At 39.3% G+C, this 19,719-nt stretch overlaps 1 protein-coding gene across 2 annotated transcripts in view; it reads right to left on the bottom strand.

Annotated features, from left to right (window-relative positions):
* Positions 1–16,486: 16,486 nt before the first annotated feature.
* The window catches only part of QKI (QKI, KH domain containing RNA binding), a 161,185-nt gene continuing 157,952 nt past the window's right edge, over positions 16,487–19,719 (bottom strand). For both annotated transcript variants that reach the window (XM_075862546.1, XM_075862549.1), the window contains one exon: positions 16,487–19,233. In XM_075862546.1, coding sequence (XP_075718661.1) covers positions 19,217–19,233 — 17 coding nt within the window. In that variant the 3' untranslated portion in view covers positions 16,487–19,216. The remainder of the gene's footprint in view (positions 19,234–19,719) is intronic.

Raw genomic sequence — 19,719 nt, 5'->3', positions numbered from 1 at the left:
ATGTACTGTGTATGTAGTGTGCATGTAATGTGGATGCAGTGCATGTTGTGTGTGTACTGTGTATGTTTTGTGTTTGCAGCATGTGTACTGTGTGTATAGTGTTTGCGTATGTAGTGTGTGAAACTAGTTGGTTAATAACATATAGACACCGAGGCAATACTTACAAGGTTTAGCTATACCCCCATGGTGCTGGCCCCACCACCACACAAGTCACACGGTTGCATTATTGTCTACAGAGGCAGCTCATGCCACCAAGTAGTGAATTGGTCGAACAAACTGTTCTTGGTGAACCACCAATTTGAATAAAGGTTCTTTAACATGGGTTAATTATCAGATGAACGAACGCTTGTTCCCGATAATTGCCCTGTGTAAAGAGGGCAGCGATCAGCAGTTGAACAAGGAAGCGCCCTTTCATCAGCTGATCGTATCGTTTTAAATATTGAAAATATTATCGTAGTCGGCAGCACATCTTCCGGTGTAAACAGGGAGACGCGCTGCCGTCATGATAATGTAGGAGGACGACCGATCGGATTAACAAGAACTCGTCCCCATACTAGCACCTTGTGAAAGTAGCAAACGAGAGCCGATCAATGAGCGGTCTCGTTTATCAGCGCACGTTTACACAGCCCAGGTCAGGCCGTGTAAAATTACCTTAACAGTGATTTATGAAGACAATCAAGGATGTATTAAAATTGCCAGCAGTAAAAGGATCAAACGCAAAAACCAGGCACATAAATGTACTGTGAAACTGACAAAATAATAGCTGATGCTACCGTGTTTCCCCGATAGTAAGACACCCCCGATTGTAAGACGTATCGGGGGTTTCAGGGGGGTCGGCTAATATAAGCCGTACCCCGAAAGTAAGACATATGTCTTACTTTCGGGGAAACACGGGGGTATTGCCGCCTCCTGCCCACTTCCGCGCCGCCCCCCTCTCCATACGTCTCCATCAGCGGCAGGAGCACGGCTGTTATACACAGCCTGGCTCCTGCTGCAACTGCCGGAATCGAAGCGCGCGCCGATTCCGGCAGTTTAACCCATTAAATGCCGCTGTCAATAGTGACAGCGGCATTTAATGTGTTTGACAGAGGGGGGAGCTCCCTCTGTCACCCGATCGGCGCCCCCGCAAACAAATCGCGGGTCGCCGTCGGGTTTCCATGACAGCCGGGGGTCTAACAAAGACCCCCAGGTCTGCCTTCAGCATCTGCCTGTTAGGCGATGCCGGAGGCATGACCTAATAGGTTGCCTGTCAGTTTTACACTGACAGGCAATAATGCTTCGGTATACTAAGTATACCAAAGCATTATATATGCGATCGGCACATCGCATAGTGAAGTCCCCTGGTGGGACTAAAAAAAAAAATGTAAAACAGTTAAATAAAGTTTGTGAAAAAAAAAAAAAAAAAAATTCGACAATTTTTTTACAATATAAGACATACCCCGAAAGTAAGACATAGTCGGGCTTTTGGGGATAAAAAGAAAGTAAGACACTGTCTTACTTTCGGGGAAACACGGTATCACAAAGTCTCTACCAAATTCAAGGTTGAAGAATTCCGGACCATGATAGGACGGACAGGATAAGTTGTTTTTGAGTGGTGATGTTGGAATAAAGATTATTAATGGGGATATCGCAACAACTACTTTATTGTGAATGTATCCACTTGTCTAACATGGGAGCCTGACTCTAGGCATGTCTTGTCATATTGCTAATAAATGTAAGTATTTAAAAAAAAAGAAACTAGAAAAAAATTATTTTGGCTGGGTGGAAGGCTCTATATTAACTTCAGTTTTGCTTATGTTATGGCACTTCGTAACCCATTTGATCTGATCTGTATAATACAACCACTTTCCCACTGTTGCCGACTATGGTTTTGCCAAATTCTATACTTCACACTGCATGTGGCTATAGCAGGATAAATGTCTCCGTTCTAAATATGTAATTTAGCACATATTTCACTTTGTCGTTTCCTGACAGCGAAGTCTAAAGGTTGGAGTTCGCAGCCTTCTTGCTAGACATGGCATCTTCAGTTCCCAGCATGCCCTTTGCTAGCAGGATCATCCATCTACAGAACTAAACACGTAGTGGCATATCAAAAGCGTGTGAAAAAAATCAACACAATAGGCCTGTGGAACAGTCAACAAATTCTGAGTGTAGGAAGGCGGATCACAAATAGATATAACAATGTATTCCAATCACTTTATTCTTAATATTCTCGCATTCCAAATTTACAGCACTGCACTTGATACAAATGAATTAACATGATTACATACATTTTCCCTTTTCCTGTTATTAGGGGTGACTTTGTAATATTAAACCCAGCTGCTTCAGTTAATTGTTGTTTAACCCTAATCTGACCGTGGAGTGTTGATGCTTTTTGGAATAATGCATTCTAATGGTGCAGATTTCCTGATTTTGTATTCTACCTAAATCTTTTATTCTCTTGTTTGCGGGACAGAAAAGTCTCACTGGCCCAAAAAAATAAATACATTTTATTTAGTTGTTTCACTGTAGAGGCTTCACACTAATGTAATTGGTATAACAAATTAAATTTACTACGGCTATGGAAAACTTTAACATGGAAAAAAATATCTTTACATGTGTTTACTTTAAAGGGAACCAGTCACGTCAAATATCCAGTCTGATATGCAGGAGAAGCTCAGCAAATTGATATATATTGTTGTGCAGGATAACCTGTGATTTATACATTTAAATCCTTGCTCAACCTGGGCTTAAAGAGGCTCTGTCACCAGATTTTGCAACCCCCATCTGCTATTGCAGCAGATCGGCGCTGCAATGTAGATTACAGTAACGTTTTTATTTTTAAAAAACGAGCATTTTTGGCCAAGTTATGACCATTTTCGTATTTATGCAAATGAGGCTTGCAAAAGTCCAACTGGGCGTGTTGAAAAGTAAAAGTACAACTGGGCGTGTATTATGTGCGTACATCGGGGCGTGTTTACTACTTTTACTAGCTGGGCGCTCTGATGAGAAGTATCATCCACTTCTCTTCAGAACGCCCAGCTTCTGCCAGATCACGCTGTGACGTCACTCACAGGTCCTGCATCGTGTCAGACGAGCGAGGAGACATCGGCACCAGAGGCTACAGATGATTCTGCAGCAGCATCAGCGTTTGCAGGTAAGTCGATGTAGCTAGCTACTTACCTGCAAACGCCGATGCTGCTGCAGAATCATCTGTAGCCTCTGGTGCCGATGTCTCCTCGCTCGTCTGACACGATGCAGGACCTGTGAGTGACGACACAGCGTGATCTCTGGAGAACACGGCTGTGTCTGCACTGCCAGAAGCTGGGCGTTGTGAAGAGAAGTGGATGACACTTCTATACACAACGCCCAGCTAGTAAAAGTAGTAAACACGCCCCGATGTGCGCACATAATACACGCCCAGTTGTACTTTTACTTTTCAACACGCCCAGTTGTACTTTTGCAAGCCTCATTTGCATAAATACGAAAATGGTCATAACTTGGCCAAAAATGCTCGTTTTTAAAAAATAAAAACGTTGCTGTTATCTACATTGCAGCGCCGATCTGCTGCAATAGCAGATAGGGGCTGCAAAATCTGGTGACAGAGCCTCTTTAAGTCTAGTGTGCGGTCTCACTTAGTGAATGGCAGCTATTTCTGTATTACTCTCTTACAGGGATGACGGTCAATCAATAGTTGAGACCACCCACTGGACTCTTTAGCCCACTGTGAACAGATTTTAAATAAAGCACAGGTTATACTAAATTTTTATTGCACAATAATATATATCAATTAAAGCTCAGCTTCCTCTGCTTTACAACATGCTGCAAGCTGATCGGACATCATTTTCAACATAACAGGTTCTGAGTTGCACTACGTTTCAGGTTGCAATCTTCATTCATTTGACCCCCTGATATTCAGTTTACAACTTGCTCCTAGATTAAGACTTTTTTCATGTGGCCTTGTCCCTTTCAGTACTTCATGCGGGATGTGATTTCTGTGACTCCAGGATGCAACTGCCCTCAGTAGTTCTCGTGTATAACAGCTTCATTCCTGTACTGCTTTCCCCTACAGTCAATACTGATAAAGCTCCTTCATTCAGACATTAAAGGGGTTTTTCAGGGACACTCATTTTTTTCCAGGCGGGCAGCGCATGAGCACGGAGGAGTTTCATTAATGAGAAGAAAAGAGGATGGGCATTAAAGCGTAAGCAAAGAATCTACGGGGCGGGCATTGAAGAGACTGTGGACCAATTCGACACCTGAAACCCAGGTGTACGTCAGAAGTCCCGGGTTTGAGGCATCCTATTGGTCCACAGCCTCTTAAACGTCTGCTCCGTTTAATCTTTGCTTCTACGTCAATAGCAACACGATTTTCTTTGCGAGCATGCTATTCCTCAGTGCTCGTGCACTGCCCGCCCTGAAAATTGAGAAATAGCATGCACGCAAAGAAAATCATGCTGCTATTGAAGCAAAAGCAAAGAATGAACGTAACAGACATGGAGGAGGCTGTGGACCAATACGATACCTCAAACCCGTGACTTCTGACATATACCCGGATTTGAGGCATCCTATTCGTCCACAGACTCAATGTCCGCTCCGTTCATTCTTTATTTCTGCTTCAAAAGCGGCATCATTTTCATCAGTGCCCGCAGACTGCCTGCCCTGATGGTATCTAGTGATGATGGGGATTACATATATACATAGGATCACAGATCTGAGGTGCGGTCACGTGATTCTGTGACCGCACCTCAGATAATGCAGGTGGGCGGGATAAACTAAAGGGGAAGGGAGAACTAGTGAGGAGGGCCAATAGACACAGAGGGGTGGAATAATTAGTAAAGAACAGCCCTGTGCGGTTACGTAGATCAGTGAAGTATTGGCACAGGGCTGTGTGTACACCAACTCCCGTGCACGAACCAGTCTCGAGAGAGAAAAAAAAAGACACAGATTAAAAGCAGAATTTCTGGCCGGGCAGAGGTAGGGTGAATAGGAAGAAATGTGTTCAGATGTAATACAGACTGTATATTAGGAACTTTATTAAATATTTACATAGAGTATTAGTTCAAAATTTTAGTGTCCCTGGAAAACCCCTTTAATGCCGAGCATTGTGTGCTTTTTCCCCTCCCTGCTGGTATCTAGAAGGCTGGGTTCACACGAGCATGTTACGTCCGTAATGGATGGAACGTATTTCGGCCGCAAGTCCCCGACCGAACACAGTGCAGGGAGCCGGGCACCTAGCGTCATAGTTATGTACGACGCTAGGAGCCAGACTCCCTGCAGTGTGTCCGGTCTGGGACTTGCGGCCGAAATACGTTCCGTCCATTACGGACGTAACATGCTCGTGTGAACCCAGCCTAACACTGTACTACTCTGAGGGGAGGGAGGAGGAGAGATGGCTCTCAGTAAAGCAATTCGTTGACCTCAGCCCTGAGCCAACAGCAGCAAGGAGCAGAGTGCTGTCAGCAACTATGTCAGAAGTAGAAGCAGCACCGCAGCCCACTGTGTAGATGAGTTGTACTCCTTTACATAGCTGGTAGAAGCAAAATATTAAGACATTTTTAATTTTGCATTTAGGGGACAAAAGAACCAAAAAAAAAAAAAAGATTTCAATACAAAAGGTGTCCATAGACTTTAATGTTCTAGCACTCCCATGTATTGTATTTCTAAAAATTTACACTTCATCCAATGCCTCAAACCATTTCTAGATACAAAAAAAAACGTGTAAAAAAATGATTAAAGTGCATGTTTACTTTTGAATACCATGTCAGTTTGCATATTGACTTAATTTACATAAAAATGTGAGTAACTTTGTAAATACATTGCTTTTACTGTACTGATCTGGAGTTAAAGCCTGTTGAAAAATCCATAGCTGCATTCACAATTCTGCTGGCTTAAGAGCTACACTCTCCCAGCATTCTTTGCGGTCTTAGTGCCAAAACACCTTGACATTTCATTTTAATTTCATTAATTAAAATTAAGCGTGTAGAAGAGAAAATTTGGGGCACATTTACTATTCAAAATGCGCCATAATTAGTTTACAAACGGATACACGTCATGCACCACATTTATTAAGCAGGACACCAGTGTGAATAGAGCATTATAGTCTTTAGTAAGTGATGGAGTACAGTATACTTCCCCAGACTACTGTGTGCACTCAGTAAGAGACCTGCAATACATAAGGATTTTTTTTTCCCTATGGATAACATACAAAAAAAAAATATTATTTACTTATGATTTCATATTCATATTTTATATTACAGATACAAATAATGGCCCTGAGTATGAATGTCAGTGATATAAAATAAGCATCTGTACTAAGGATTCTTTTTTTCAGGCTCAGTTGATTTCTATGGAGAGATTCCTGCCGCCATATAGAATCTGATTGAGCATGCTGTGTATTTATTAATGCAGACTCTATATGGAAGTATGGCTGTGAAAACACTTGGATGTGTGAACTTGACCAACATTGTCTCTATTATAAAAACAAATACCATTATTACATGTGAATGCCAAATTTGGTAATGCAGGTGTGGCATGAGGGCAGAAGTCGTACTAAGTGTCACATTGTCAAAGTGTCGCTCAAGTTCTACATGGCAGTTAGACAGGACATGAGACGGGTATGCTATGTGAGCTAAAGAAACTTGTCTACATTTCAATTATTATAGGTATTTGTGTCCTTATCGGTCTTCCCCTAAAATCATTACATTTACTGCCACGATCTTCATTTTAGCTGGTTTGCTTTTAAACTATTTATGCCTTTGGTGAATTCAATCCACATCAGTCCCTCTCTACTTCCCTCGCCCATGCACAGTTCTAATTCACTATTCACTTTCCTCAATCTTAAACCATCTAATTCCACTGTGCAACAAAAGCTGCTCTCATAAATCATTGAACCATCTGCTGTCTCTCTCCACTATTCTGCTAATAGCTGCAGGAGATATCTCTCCTAACCCTTGTCCACCCTCCATTACGAAGTTCAACCTCTTACCTACCACACACATAAACCCTGCAAATCTTAACATTCGTTGTATGTCTTTTCCGGTCTCCCTTAACAGTGCACTCTGGTACTCTCGGTCCATAAGCAAGGTTCACTTTTATTAATTACTTCTTCCTTTATAGCTCTCTAAACCGCCTGGCTCTTACAGAAACATGGCTTCAACAGTGCGACACTGCTTCTCTATCTTATAGTGGTCTACACTTCTTTCATGACCCCCCCGGACCTGAGAACAGGCAGGGTAGAGGAGTGGGCATACTTCTTTCTGCACACTGCACTTTTTAGGTCATTCCCCCCGTACTCTCATTACCATTCCCATCTTTTGAGGTCCACACCCTCAGACTTTTCCGATCATTTTCCCTGCGAGTGGAGGTTGTATACCCCCCCCCCCCCCGGCTCAGCTCACCAATTGCTAGATCACTTTGCTGCCTATAAGGAAGCTGCCTGGCTTCATTTCCTATCCTATGAAATACCTGCTCTCATTATGGATGAGAAACATGGATTCCCCAGTCTCATCTACCTCTCAGTTTCTATCTTTAACCTCCTGCCTAGGCCGCTCACAACTTACTAATTCTCCTACACATAAAGACGGGAATTCACTTGATCTGGTCTTCTGGTTTTGCACAGTTTCTGACTTTATTAACTCTCTTCTCCCGGTCTCTGACCACAACCTTCTCTCCTTTACAATCCAAAATTGTCTGCCTCCTCAGGATACATCTACCCATACATACAGAAATCTACATTCCATTAACACTCAGCAACTAATCGACCGTCTACATTCCTCAAAGTCCCCTATATTTTTCCTCTCCTATTCTAGCTGCCAAACATTATAATGAAACAAAACAGTACTATCTCAAGTGCCCTGGATAAAGTAGCGCCCTCTATACCCTGAGCCACCCGACAGACGGCGGCAAACTTGGCACACGCCTCAAACTTATTTTCTTCAGCAATGCTCGAGGTTTGGCAAACATCCGTGCAGAAAATTGCATATGTCAGCAGATCTTTGTGCCAAACAAGTCTATTTCACTTCTCTCATCTCCACACTATCTAATAATCCAAAACAGCTCTTTAAAACTATTCACTCACTCCTGAAGTCCTAAAGTGCAGACACCTAGCCACTTATTTTATAGTTAGAACTGACAAACTTCAGCATATTTTCTCCCAGTCCCCAAGTAGCATCGATCCCCTTCCCTTCCACACTTCCTCGTCTTCACTTTCAGTATTTGACTCAATACCAGAAGTTGTCTTTAGGCTTCTCTCATCCTACTACCTGCGTTAGTGAACCTATTTCCTGACACCTCGTCCAGTCTCTCTCCACGGTTGTCACCTAACTAAAATATTTAACCTTTCTTCTAGGACCTTTCCATCATTTAAACATGCAGTAATAACAGTTACTGAAAAAAGCATCTCTTGAATCGTCTTGTGCTGTTAACTACCGACCTGTCTCTAATCTCCCCTTCAACTCTCCACTCCTGGAATGCGTGGTCTACTCTCACCTAATATGCCATCTCTCTGCTCTCTTCTCAACCCCTTGCAATATGGTTTCCACACTCTACAGAAACGGTTCTTACTAAAGTCTAAAATTTTATCCTGAATGGCTAAATCAAACAGCAACTATTGTATGGATTCTTCTGGATTTATCGGCAGCATTTGATACTGTACACCACAAATTCATACTCAATATTGCCCACTCTATTGGCCTTCGTCTCTGCTCTCTCTCGGTTTTCTTCCTACCTCTACAACCGCTCATTCAGTGTATCATTTATTGGCTATACTTCTCTTCCCCTTGTTGTCACGGTTCCTCTGGGATCAGTCCTCGGTCCTCTCCTCTTTTCTCTATATGCAGCTCCTATTAGACAAACTATCACCAGTACCATCTATGCGCTGATGACATTCATTTACATAACTACCTGCAGGGCCGGCTTCAGGTTTATGTGGGCCCTTGGGCGACACAGCCTTAGTGGGCCCCTTTGTGGGGGAACTCACGGCAGCAGTAAACTGGCAGTTTGTGCCCTATATAAAAGTTAGGACCCCACTTCCTACACTCTAGTAGATGGTGACACACCCCACCCTGTATATAGTGCCACACACACCCCACCCTCTCTGAGTGGAAGCTCCAGCCAGAGCTTTGCCGACACAGTGGCTGGGGATTCCTCTCCTAGAAGTGCCCCTGACGTCGATGTCCATATACGTGACGCTCTGGCCAGAGATTCCGGTCCAGGAGGATCCCTGACCTCACTGTCCATATATGGACGGGGACATTGGGGCTCCCTCTAGGAGCGGAATCTCTGGCCAGAGCATTGGCAATGCTCTGGCCGGAGTTTCCGCTCCAGTAGATGGAGCCATGACGGCAGCGTTAAGCACTCGGCGGCCCCCCAAGGGCAGAGGGCCTGGCCCTTGACGGGGTTCACTGGATGTGGACGCCAACCCTGTCTTCCTGTGACATTAACCCCGCTCTAATACTAAACACCAGTGATTGTCTGGCACCAGTGATTGTCTCTAACATCATGTCCTCTCTCTCTGAAATAGAATAACTAAAAAACTGAGCTCCTTGTTTTAACCATCTAATCCACCTAAACTTGTTGTCTCTATTTCAGTGTGTGGTACTACCATAACTCCTAGGCAGCACACCCGCACTCTTGGGGTTATTTTGGACTCAGATCTTTCCTTTACTCATTATATGCAATTAGTTGCACGCTCATGTCATCTGCAGCTCAAAAGCTTGTCCAGAATTTGCCATTTTCCTATTGTGGAAATAGTCAAAACGCTTATAGTTCCTCTGATTCCCTCTCGTCTTGACTACTGTACAGAAAACACCTTTTTTGACAGGCCTTGCACATTCCCAAGTCAGCCACCTTTCCTTTACCCCCTTATTACATTAGACCTCAAAACCTGATCACTTCATTAAAAAGTATCTTCACACTCCCTACACCACAATGCACTTCATGCAGCTTTGTGTACTTCCCCGTTTATAAAAAAAAATGGCTGGATGATTGCACTAAACAAGCACTTTTTACATTTTGTGTCTCCCCTATTCACTCATAAGATTGTAAACTCTTGCCAGCAGGTTCCTCACTCCTCTTGTTTGAACTGTTAATTTGTTTTGTCACATTGTAATGTCTGATATTATCTGTACTTGTTCCCTCTGAATTGTAAAGTGTTGCGGAATATGTTGGCGCTAAAGATTATTATTAAACAGTCGGGTATATGAGTACTAACCTGGCAAGTTAAGATTTTGGTTTATTAAAAGAACAATTTTGCCTTCTATGGACCATTTTAACTGTGAAATATCTGAAAACAGGAAGTATGCCAAAAGCCAACGGTGATAGATGCAGCATATGCCAAATAAACTTTTTTTTTTAAAGTTTACCCCATTTGTATATAACGGGATGTACTAAATAAAGAACCGTTAAAAGTGTTGTCCTGTAAACATATTGTAATCAATATCACATTTCTCACATTTAATCTGCACAATAAAAACCAAATACTTTTATTGCACATTATTTTTAGTCTTCCTTCTATTGCTCTGGGAAAACTCAGTGGAATACTTTCTAGCCAGCAAAATTATAAAGAGAAAAACCATACAGTATGCATTATAAAATCGCAGCATTTGCCTTTTTATTAATTCAAATAATACCAAATACGTACAGGTTGAACAGAGGAGTTACTTTCTTTTTACAATTACAGTAATAAAAAATAAAAACACACTGACAAGAAATGTAACAAGTTATAACTAATGGACAAACATAAGCAGTGATTTTTTTTTTATTACTTTATCCATGTTCCTGATCAAAATAGAACAAAGCATGTGTTTTAAAGAATATTCCATATTGAGCATACACTTGTCTAAAGGCCCTTTTACACGGCCCAATGATCAGGCAAACGAGCAGTCACCAAACACTAGTTCGCAGGTTGATCGTATCTTTTACGTGGCCAGAAAAATGGTCGCTTGTCGGCAGCACATCTTCCCGTGTAAACAGGGTATGTGCTGCCGACAACGCGAAAGACGTATTGGGACTAATAATCGTATTAACGATTGTTCGCGTCCATACTTGCGATCATTGCTCCATGTAAATGGCGCGAATGAGCGCCGATCGACATGCCATAGTGTCGTTCGGCGCTCGTTTAACAGGTAAAATATCTGCTTGTGTAAAAGGACATTTAGTTTTGTGTAAAAGTTTAACCAGCAGCATCTAAAGCAATGTATTTAAATCACACACTAAATTCCCGTTTATCAGTTTTGGGCTAGGTGCAGACAGTGCGTTTGTGGTGCCTTTTTTTGTCTATATCTATAGAGAAACCAGATCTTGAGGGAAAAAAAAATCTAGAACATCAGGTCATACACATGGGGAAAAAAACAAAAACTAGAGCTTTAGGCCCCCTGCATATGAAAATTCAGCATAAAACAAGTGTGGAAATTGACCTCTGGTGCGTATTATCAATTTGCAGCATGTCAATTTATTTGTGAAAACGCTGCAGGATTTCCACACAGAAATTAAGTCTGTATCGTGTGCAGGGTGCCTAAGGGTAAGTTCACATTTGGCAGATTTGTTGAAGAAATTTTTGCGACTTAAAATCAATACCATATATCTGAATAGGGCGGTTTCTGCAGCATGTACATAGATTTTCACGAACCTTATAAATATACATGGACAGTCGGAGACATTTCTGCAACAAATCAACTGGGTGTGATCTTACCCTTATAATTCCCCTCTTTAGAATACAATACCAGTTTTGGTAGAAAAAATAAAAACAAAAGAAGGCTCTGATCTTGCTGTCTGAACCCAGTCTTAAAAACACACAACTGATAGACTTTAAGCTATATAGTTCGAGTCCTAGCCAAGTACACACAAAGCATAACTGGCAATTCTGTCCCACTGGATCACAAATTTCTAAGTATTACAGCAATTAATTTGCGTAAAGGCTATGTACACCTTTGAATGGATTTTTTTTATTTATTAAATCAATGTTTTTAGTGTTTTAAGCAATTTTGTAATTAAACATATATATATATATATATATATATATATATATTTTTTTTTTTACTATACAGGTTCTATGTATCATATATATTCATAGAAACTATCGTTCTCCCTCACCCAAAACAGTCAGTTCAACTTAACTGACGGCTTGGCTGGGAGCAGCTCCTGTATCTCTGACACAGATGATCCACCTAATATTGATCACATAACTTAGATGTGATCGATATTAGGTGAATCAGCTGAGAGAGAACAGTATGCATAGAAGCGGTGTCGTAAAAAGTAAAAACATTAATAAAAGTCAGTAAGAAAATTGCTTAAAAACGCAATTTTAAAAAAATGCATTCAAAAGTTATGCATAGCCTCTAAATCACAAGCTGTATGCCCATCTCACCATTTGTTCTGAGACAGAAAAATCTTAAGCACTATATCATTGAGAGGTTTTATATATATTATCCTAGTTGCATGACACATCATTGTGCATGTTGTAGGATGCTGGCGATTTGTATTTAAAGTTCAATTTTAAAAAGCATAGCCTGGGATGAACCTTCAAATGTTACATTCCTGGTTGCTATTTTTAATCGCATAAGGAGAAAATGAGTAAAACTACAGTTAATTAATTTTTATTACCAAATGTAGTTTTAAACAGGTAAACATTTGATGGATTTTTTTATTTAGTATTGTAGATAGCTATTTGTAAACGCCATCCTTAAATGCCATCACCATTGCGACATTTTTTCTATTGTTTTAGTGCATCTAAAATAAAAAATGAAGCAACTTTGTAATAGTATTAAATAAAAATCTATAAAATTTTGTCTTCGGTTCCTATTCAGACCAATATGTTTCCACGGTAACACTACAAACGCTATGTACAGTCTGATCCTGCAGTTATATTGCCATCACATAGCAATATTGCTTTTTTTTATTATTTTAAATGAATTGAAACAATAACAATTTTGAAGAATGTTTTATATAATAATAAAAAAGTTAAAAAGTATATGTAGCAGCTAGTTCCAAGAATAGACAATACTGTTGGTTCATTGAAAGACATTTAAGGGGATAGTTATTTTGAGATAGTAATTTGCAATGTGGGGTGATCATTTACCTTTTTCACCATTGTATGAATAGCTTTAGCTGAAAGCCAGTTGCAATATCAGGGATTTTCCCTATGGACTTAAAGGGAACTAGTTACTAGATTTTAGGGCATGTTATACTGCTTGGGTTTAGCATCCAACACATGACCTTCTCCAAACGGTCTGTTTTAGCAATTTGCCTAAAAAGAAGTTACATACAGAGCACGCTGTATTATAAGTTACCAGAAGAGTCTTGAGAAGTGTCAAACGGCATCCTGCGCATGTTGAGTGCTCAGATGAAGCCAAGGCCAGTACACCTGGAATCATCTCAGGACTCTTCTCTAATAATTTACATACGGTGCACACTGTCATAACTTCTTTTCAGACAAAATGCTAAAACAGACTGTTTTGAGGGGGCATGTTTAGGATGCCAAACCCAAGCAAGTGACTGGTACCCATTTTATAATAGTGTGTTCTCTCTAGAGATCCTGCAGCTGCATTCTCTATAAGAAGTCACAAAGCATGCTAGTTACTGAGAAGAACCATCTCAGCACAAGAACAGAAATAGGGAGTACTGAGGAAACATTACAGGTTAGAGTGGTGGGAAGGGGTAGTAAGGGCTGCTTCAGTGTAGGAGGGAAGCATCCAAAACCGCAAAAGAGGGGTAAAGTGTGTCACAATGGACTACACAGCATGAGGGAAGGGAGTGTTTGCGGAACATATAACTGGTAAATACACAGTTAGGCCTCATGCACACGTCCGTATTCTGGTCAGTACATGGATTCAGCATTTGGAAGCCAAAACCAGTAGTGGAACAGAGAACACCTATAATGGAAAGATTTGCACCTCTTCCGTGTTTTGAACCTAATCCTGGTTTTGGCTTCCAAATACTGAAGCAAAATACTGACCAGAATTCTGACGTGAAAAGATAGATGTTAGAGGAACATTGGAAAGAAGCAACTTTGGAAAGAAAAAACGTAACTGACTTTCTCTATAACCTATCCAAAAATTTAATTTTTGAGTGTAACACTGAACTTTAAACACTTACCTATGTGTCTGTCTAAGAGACAACCTGCAAGGTCCAGAAACACAGTCTTACAGAAACCTGGTAGTGAAAACAAGGGTCCATATCCTTCTGGTACCGTCTTGGGTTGAAGAACAGTTGAGAAGGCAAAACTTGCTTAAAAGTGTGTTTTTTTATAAATCTTCTCTCCAGTGCAGATCGAGAAGTAGAGTAGTCTAAGCCTTACCCTTTTACCAAAGTTTGTGTTTCACATGCACTAGCCTTGAAGGCTAAGAAGGAGTGTGAGAAAGTGGATACCTCCCAGGATACATTCAGAAGATTGTTGCCACCTCTCATTTTTGCATTAGAATTTGGATATAGGAAAAGGAGGTTCACATAGTAAGTGAATTTGTCCTTACTTCGCTGTATCTTGTTCCATTTTTCACTTACAAGCTTTTTTTTTTCTTTAGAAGATGGGAACAGATCCTCTTAGACGGGTGGGGAATCACACGTGGCATAAAAATAAGCCACAAAATCTACAACAGTAATTCCGCAGCGTAATTATTGTTGCAGATTTTGTGGTGTATTTGTGTTGCGGATTTAAAGTGAGTAATTTGACATGACATTGAAGTCTATGGTGAAATTCCACATTCAAAATCCATAGGAATATAAAGTGTACATGGAAAGGTATATTGTGTAATCATTTCCTACATCATTCAAAGCTTCTGTTTATATAAAATGTTTAATTACCGTAAAACGTAAATAATGTGGCATTAAAATTGTCCAGGATTAGAAAAAAAGGGAGCGTTTGTTTTTTTTTTTTACCAGAAAAAGTGCCATTCTTGTCCATGGCTCATATTGCAGCTTATCACGATTCAAGTGACTGAGGCTAGAAGCTGCAACACCAGACAAGCCACGAACATCCCATTAAGGCTGGCGAATAACAGACAACTACACGTGTCCTCCCTTATCGCTAAATCCAACATATCCCATAAAGTGTGGCGCAGGATTTTAAAGAAACGTGTAGAACTGTATACCTCCCAACGGACCCCATCCATCGACCATAACAAAAAAAGGAAAAGCTTAACTGATACTTTCACTGGATGGGTGTGACTGATGCCATCCGTCGCCCATAGACCCATGTTAAAAACTGTATACGATAACGTATACTTTTTTTTTTACTTGATGGAGTGAGATTGTTTTGAATTGGTATCATGACAAATTATATACTTTATGAAATTCAAGAAAAGTTAAGGGTGGACACATCTGTATTTGTCCTGAATGAGTGATCATGTAATCCCTTGTTTAATTGATGTCCAAGATGCGAGTAGTAAAGTCTCCCAACTTTCATAGTAACCCAAGTGCAGGTATCTAACAAGTTTTTTCAGCTTGAAATAAAAGTTCAAACATTTTTTAATATTTAACATTAAATATAACACCACAATATCTTCTCTTGAACATTTTCCAGTTAACGCCAATAATTTAAAAAGAAAACCTAAGCTAAGCAAACCTGTATTTGTGAAAACACAAAATGTCACTTTATATTTTGTAGCTACGGACAACGGGTTGTACATGAAAATGAGGATTACATGTGCAGAACACGCAGCAGTGACATTTCCTAGTTGCCCCCCAGGTAAACTATGATTACTTAATGTTATATAAGAGCGTACATGAGACAAAACCCAAAGGATAATGGAATATCAAACAGATTTTGATTTGACCAAAATGTGTACGCTATTGTCAGAGGTTCAGGTAAGAATTCCTATAGATGTAGGAATGTTACCCTTAACCTTTATTATCAGTGAAAGCTTTCTAGATCATCAAAAAGGGGACTTACTGTGATAAAAAAAAAAACACATGTAAACTCTCTTAAATATTCCAGTTAGTAGAAAGTATATAAGTCAAGTAGCACAATTATTATTTGATATTAAGAAAATATGAATACATATGGAAAGGCATTTTTTTCAGTGACTGCAACTGTGCAAAGTTTAAGGGCCAAGCAGAATGATTTCAGTGTCAAATATCATTCAATATTAAAAAAAATGAATCAAACTGGTTTCAGGAGCTAAAAAGCGCGGCAGTGAGTGTGTTATAAGGAGACCCTAAAATCCTCCCTGTAGTCTTGCGGAGAGCTGATTATTTAGAGAACAAGGAAGAGTGTGGCATTAGTAATGCAGAGGCTGGAAAGGGGCAAGACACTATGCCCAGTGAATTAAACATTTTGTTCCCATCTCTACTGGCACATACTGGTTAGGCATAAGGCCAGGTTGACCAAGCTATATTGAAAAGTAATGTGCAGAATGTCAGCCGACAAACAATATTAAAACAAGTAACGTAGAGTTATCTGTGGTCACGCTCTTCAGTGTTAGTGTGTAACTCAAGACTTTACATTCTTGTTGTCTTTCTAGATCTTACCTTAATGAAACATACAATGTTAATAAACAGACAAAGTCCAGAGTTAGTATCTTGGTATTATAACATTTATTAAAATAATGCTATGGGGTTAATAGAAACAGCAAAGAACCAAAGAATTAAAATGCAAGCCATGTAAAAACCCAACTAAAACCCAATATGTCTAATGTCATCCAGTCGCTAACTAGAAGCCAAGAAAGACAACACTCCCAATATAATAAAGTACTGCAAAACAATTGGCAATTTTAGTTATCAAAATTGTGGGTTTTGCATTTTGTATCCTTTTTCTCAATCAGGAAAAAATTCATTTGAATGTTATATAACATACATATAAAACAAGATAGAAAAATACATTATAAACTTGTAACAATGGCTGTAAATACATTATTTTACATTTTAGGCAATAGGTTGGTTATGATACATACATAGCATGAAACTACTAAGGTTATAAAGAATAGACAAACACGTTTCATTTGTACGGTTACATATCAGCGACACTCCCATCTAAAAATTCTAAAAAATAAAATATATAATACTGTCAAAGAAAAAAAAAAAAAAGAAACTACCTAATTATAAAGAATAAAAACATAAAAATCATAATACTGAGATCAAAGGCATTCATAGATTTCAAAAGTCATGCTTTTTTGTTAAAGTTGACCCATTTGTTCCTAAGTTTGTTCATTGCAATCATGACTTACATATGTCTACTCAATAGACGTATGCATTGTCCACTAATCCCAAAAAATTAAAAAGTCATCTAAAAACAAAACACAACTGCTAAAAGCTCCAGGTTTATCGCAAATGAGATGAATCTGGATCAAATACTGATTTTTAAACTGGTTGATCTCTCTAACTGCAAGTTTTTAAAACCATACCCTGAAAAGGGAGAAAACAAAAATAAACTGCTATACTGTGTATATATAGACCAGGAAGACAAAGCTGGTGGCATGGTAACTATTAGCTGGATGTTGAATAGGAAAGCATGAATGTCTGTTGCATAGTAAATCAACTGATAATTTGTTCCAGTGAGATCGGATGGCAGACAAGGTCACCCCAAAGTTGCTTAAAAGCGAAGAGCTCTAGACTTAGTGCTGACCTTCACTCCAGTCTGCAGGGTTGACAATACTGGGAAGAAAATGTCCCAAGACATTGCCACATTTGTACCAAAAGAAAAAAAAAACAAAAAAAAAAAACTTGCTTCAAAATTTTACAAATGAAGCAAAGTTTTACAAAACTTCCCAATAAAAACACTGGAGTTTGGCAATACTAAAATGCAGTTGACATTATGTAAGATAAAGGCAAGAAAGTTATGACTTATGAAAAGCTTTTTCTGGCAACCATATTAGATGTTTTTCTTAATACAATATTATACTGGGCGACTGAATCTTATAGCTCGATGGCATTTTAGAATTTCTCATACTGCTAATAAACTTATGAGACCTATCAAAACTTGCTTGGCAACATGCTGCAGGACATTTGACCTTGACGTAAATAAAATGAACAAACGTATACAAAATCACGGGACAAAATGACCATGGAGAAAAATAAGGCACTTTCTTTTCTTTAGCCGTACACCAATATTGATGCTAAAGAAAGAGATAAAAGAAGAAAGAAAAAAAACTGAGGGGGAAAGACAAAGGGCTCTTTTTTTGGTCTTATACCTGGACTACCACCAAAACAAAATCATTCAATGCAATAAAGGGTTTTTTTTTGTTGTTTTTTTTGTTTTTGTTTTTTTATAACACTTGAAAGTATAAAATGCTACATTTCCAAAAATATAGGTTTTTTTTTCTGCACCAGCACCCTTGTATAGTAAAAGTATCTACTTTTTGTTCATGTTTTCAATGCACTACACTTTGTATCTACAATTTTAATACAATTATACAGCAAATAGGCAAGCATGGCTTTTACATCCTTAAATGTTTTTTTTCTATACAGGGAGGTCTAAAACATATTTGAACAGTTTGCCCAGTAATGTGATACATAATGCATGTACCTTGTTCTAAAATATTATTTCATGAGGCTTTGTGACTCATTTTACTAATTGCATCACAATACTTGTGTGCAGATAACTTTGTTGCCATCTCAATTTGTATAGCAGGGTAAAAAGTTTACAAATCAGAATGTCATGGCACCCTTATCAATGTAACAAATTTGGCAGGTGATATCACAAAACAAATTGCAAAAGTGACCCTGTGAGGGTACTGTAGTGACTAGAGTAATTTCTCATTTGTTCTTTTAAGTATAAAATATATCACTTCACCAGTGAAATCCCTGACCAATCAGGTTCATGCATGATGCATCATCACAACACAGTACATTCAGCTTTATACTTCACTATACGAGAGAGAAAAAAACAAAACAAAATAGAGTTCCCTAGAAGTCTCTCACAGTAACTGCCTCTGTCATTGGTAGTTGAGGATCAGCTGTCTTGCCAGTACTGTAGGTGAAGCCTTTATACCGTTCGTTTGGTTAGGACACTAGATTATGATCAGTGCGGAGGGTTGAATTGGACCTTATTGCTTTACTACAATTCAGTGCAGATACTAGAATCACTTTCACCCAATCAGGGAAAGAAAAATAAATGCAAAAAATGTTGAGTTGGAAGAGAACCATTTTTCTGTGTCTTTTGTTAGATGGTAAGACGAACGGACAAGTGCCTCAGCTCGCTGCACTGAAGACAGGCAAGCAGAGGCGTTTACCAGTTAACTGATCAGCAGGCAGGCATGGTCAGGTCATCATTGGGTGAAGAATTCAGAGGTCAGAAGGTCATAGGTTAGTTGCCGGTGGCGGCTGGGTGGTTAGAAACAAAAAAATAAAAATAAAAATGAAAAAAAAAAACAAAAAGAAAAGATAGAGAAGAGATTAGTTTCAGCTAGTGACTGCTTAATGACAACATGAAAAACTAATCACAACTAATAAAACAAAAAAAAACAAGCATGTTTAATACTGACATACTGATTGACACCATCTACAGAATGCAACAAAATCATGACACCAAGTATCATGATTCGAATGTGTGAAGGAGCCCACGCCCATAAAACTGGTTAACAAGTAAAAAAAAAATGGAAATAAAACACGACTAAGGGCTAATGGTTAGTAGCAGTCGGAAATTGGAGACAAAATAATGAATCAGCTTGGAACTCAGAAAGAAATTTTCAGACAGTCAGCGCACACAATCAGTATCTGACTGCTATTAAGCATTAGTACTCCCCAATGGTGCAAGCATTGAAGCATCTAATATTAATGATGATGTGATTATTAACTTGGATTAGAGTA

This window comes from Rhinoderma darwinii, chromosome 4 (genome assembly GCF_050947455.1).
Source record: "Rhinoderma darwinii isolate aRhiDar2 chromosome 4, aRhiDar2.hap1, whole genome shotgun sequence".
NCBI classification, from domain to species: domain Eukaryota; kingdom Metazoa; phylum Chordata; class Amphibia; order Anura; family Rhinodermatidae; genus Rhinoderma; species Rhinoderma darwinii.
Note: the sequence above shows the minus strand (reverse complement) of the source record. Positions and strands in the feature narration are given on the sequence as shown.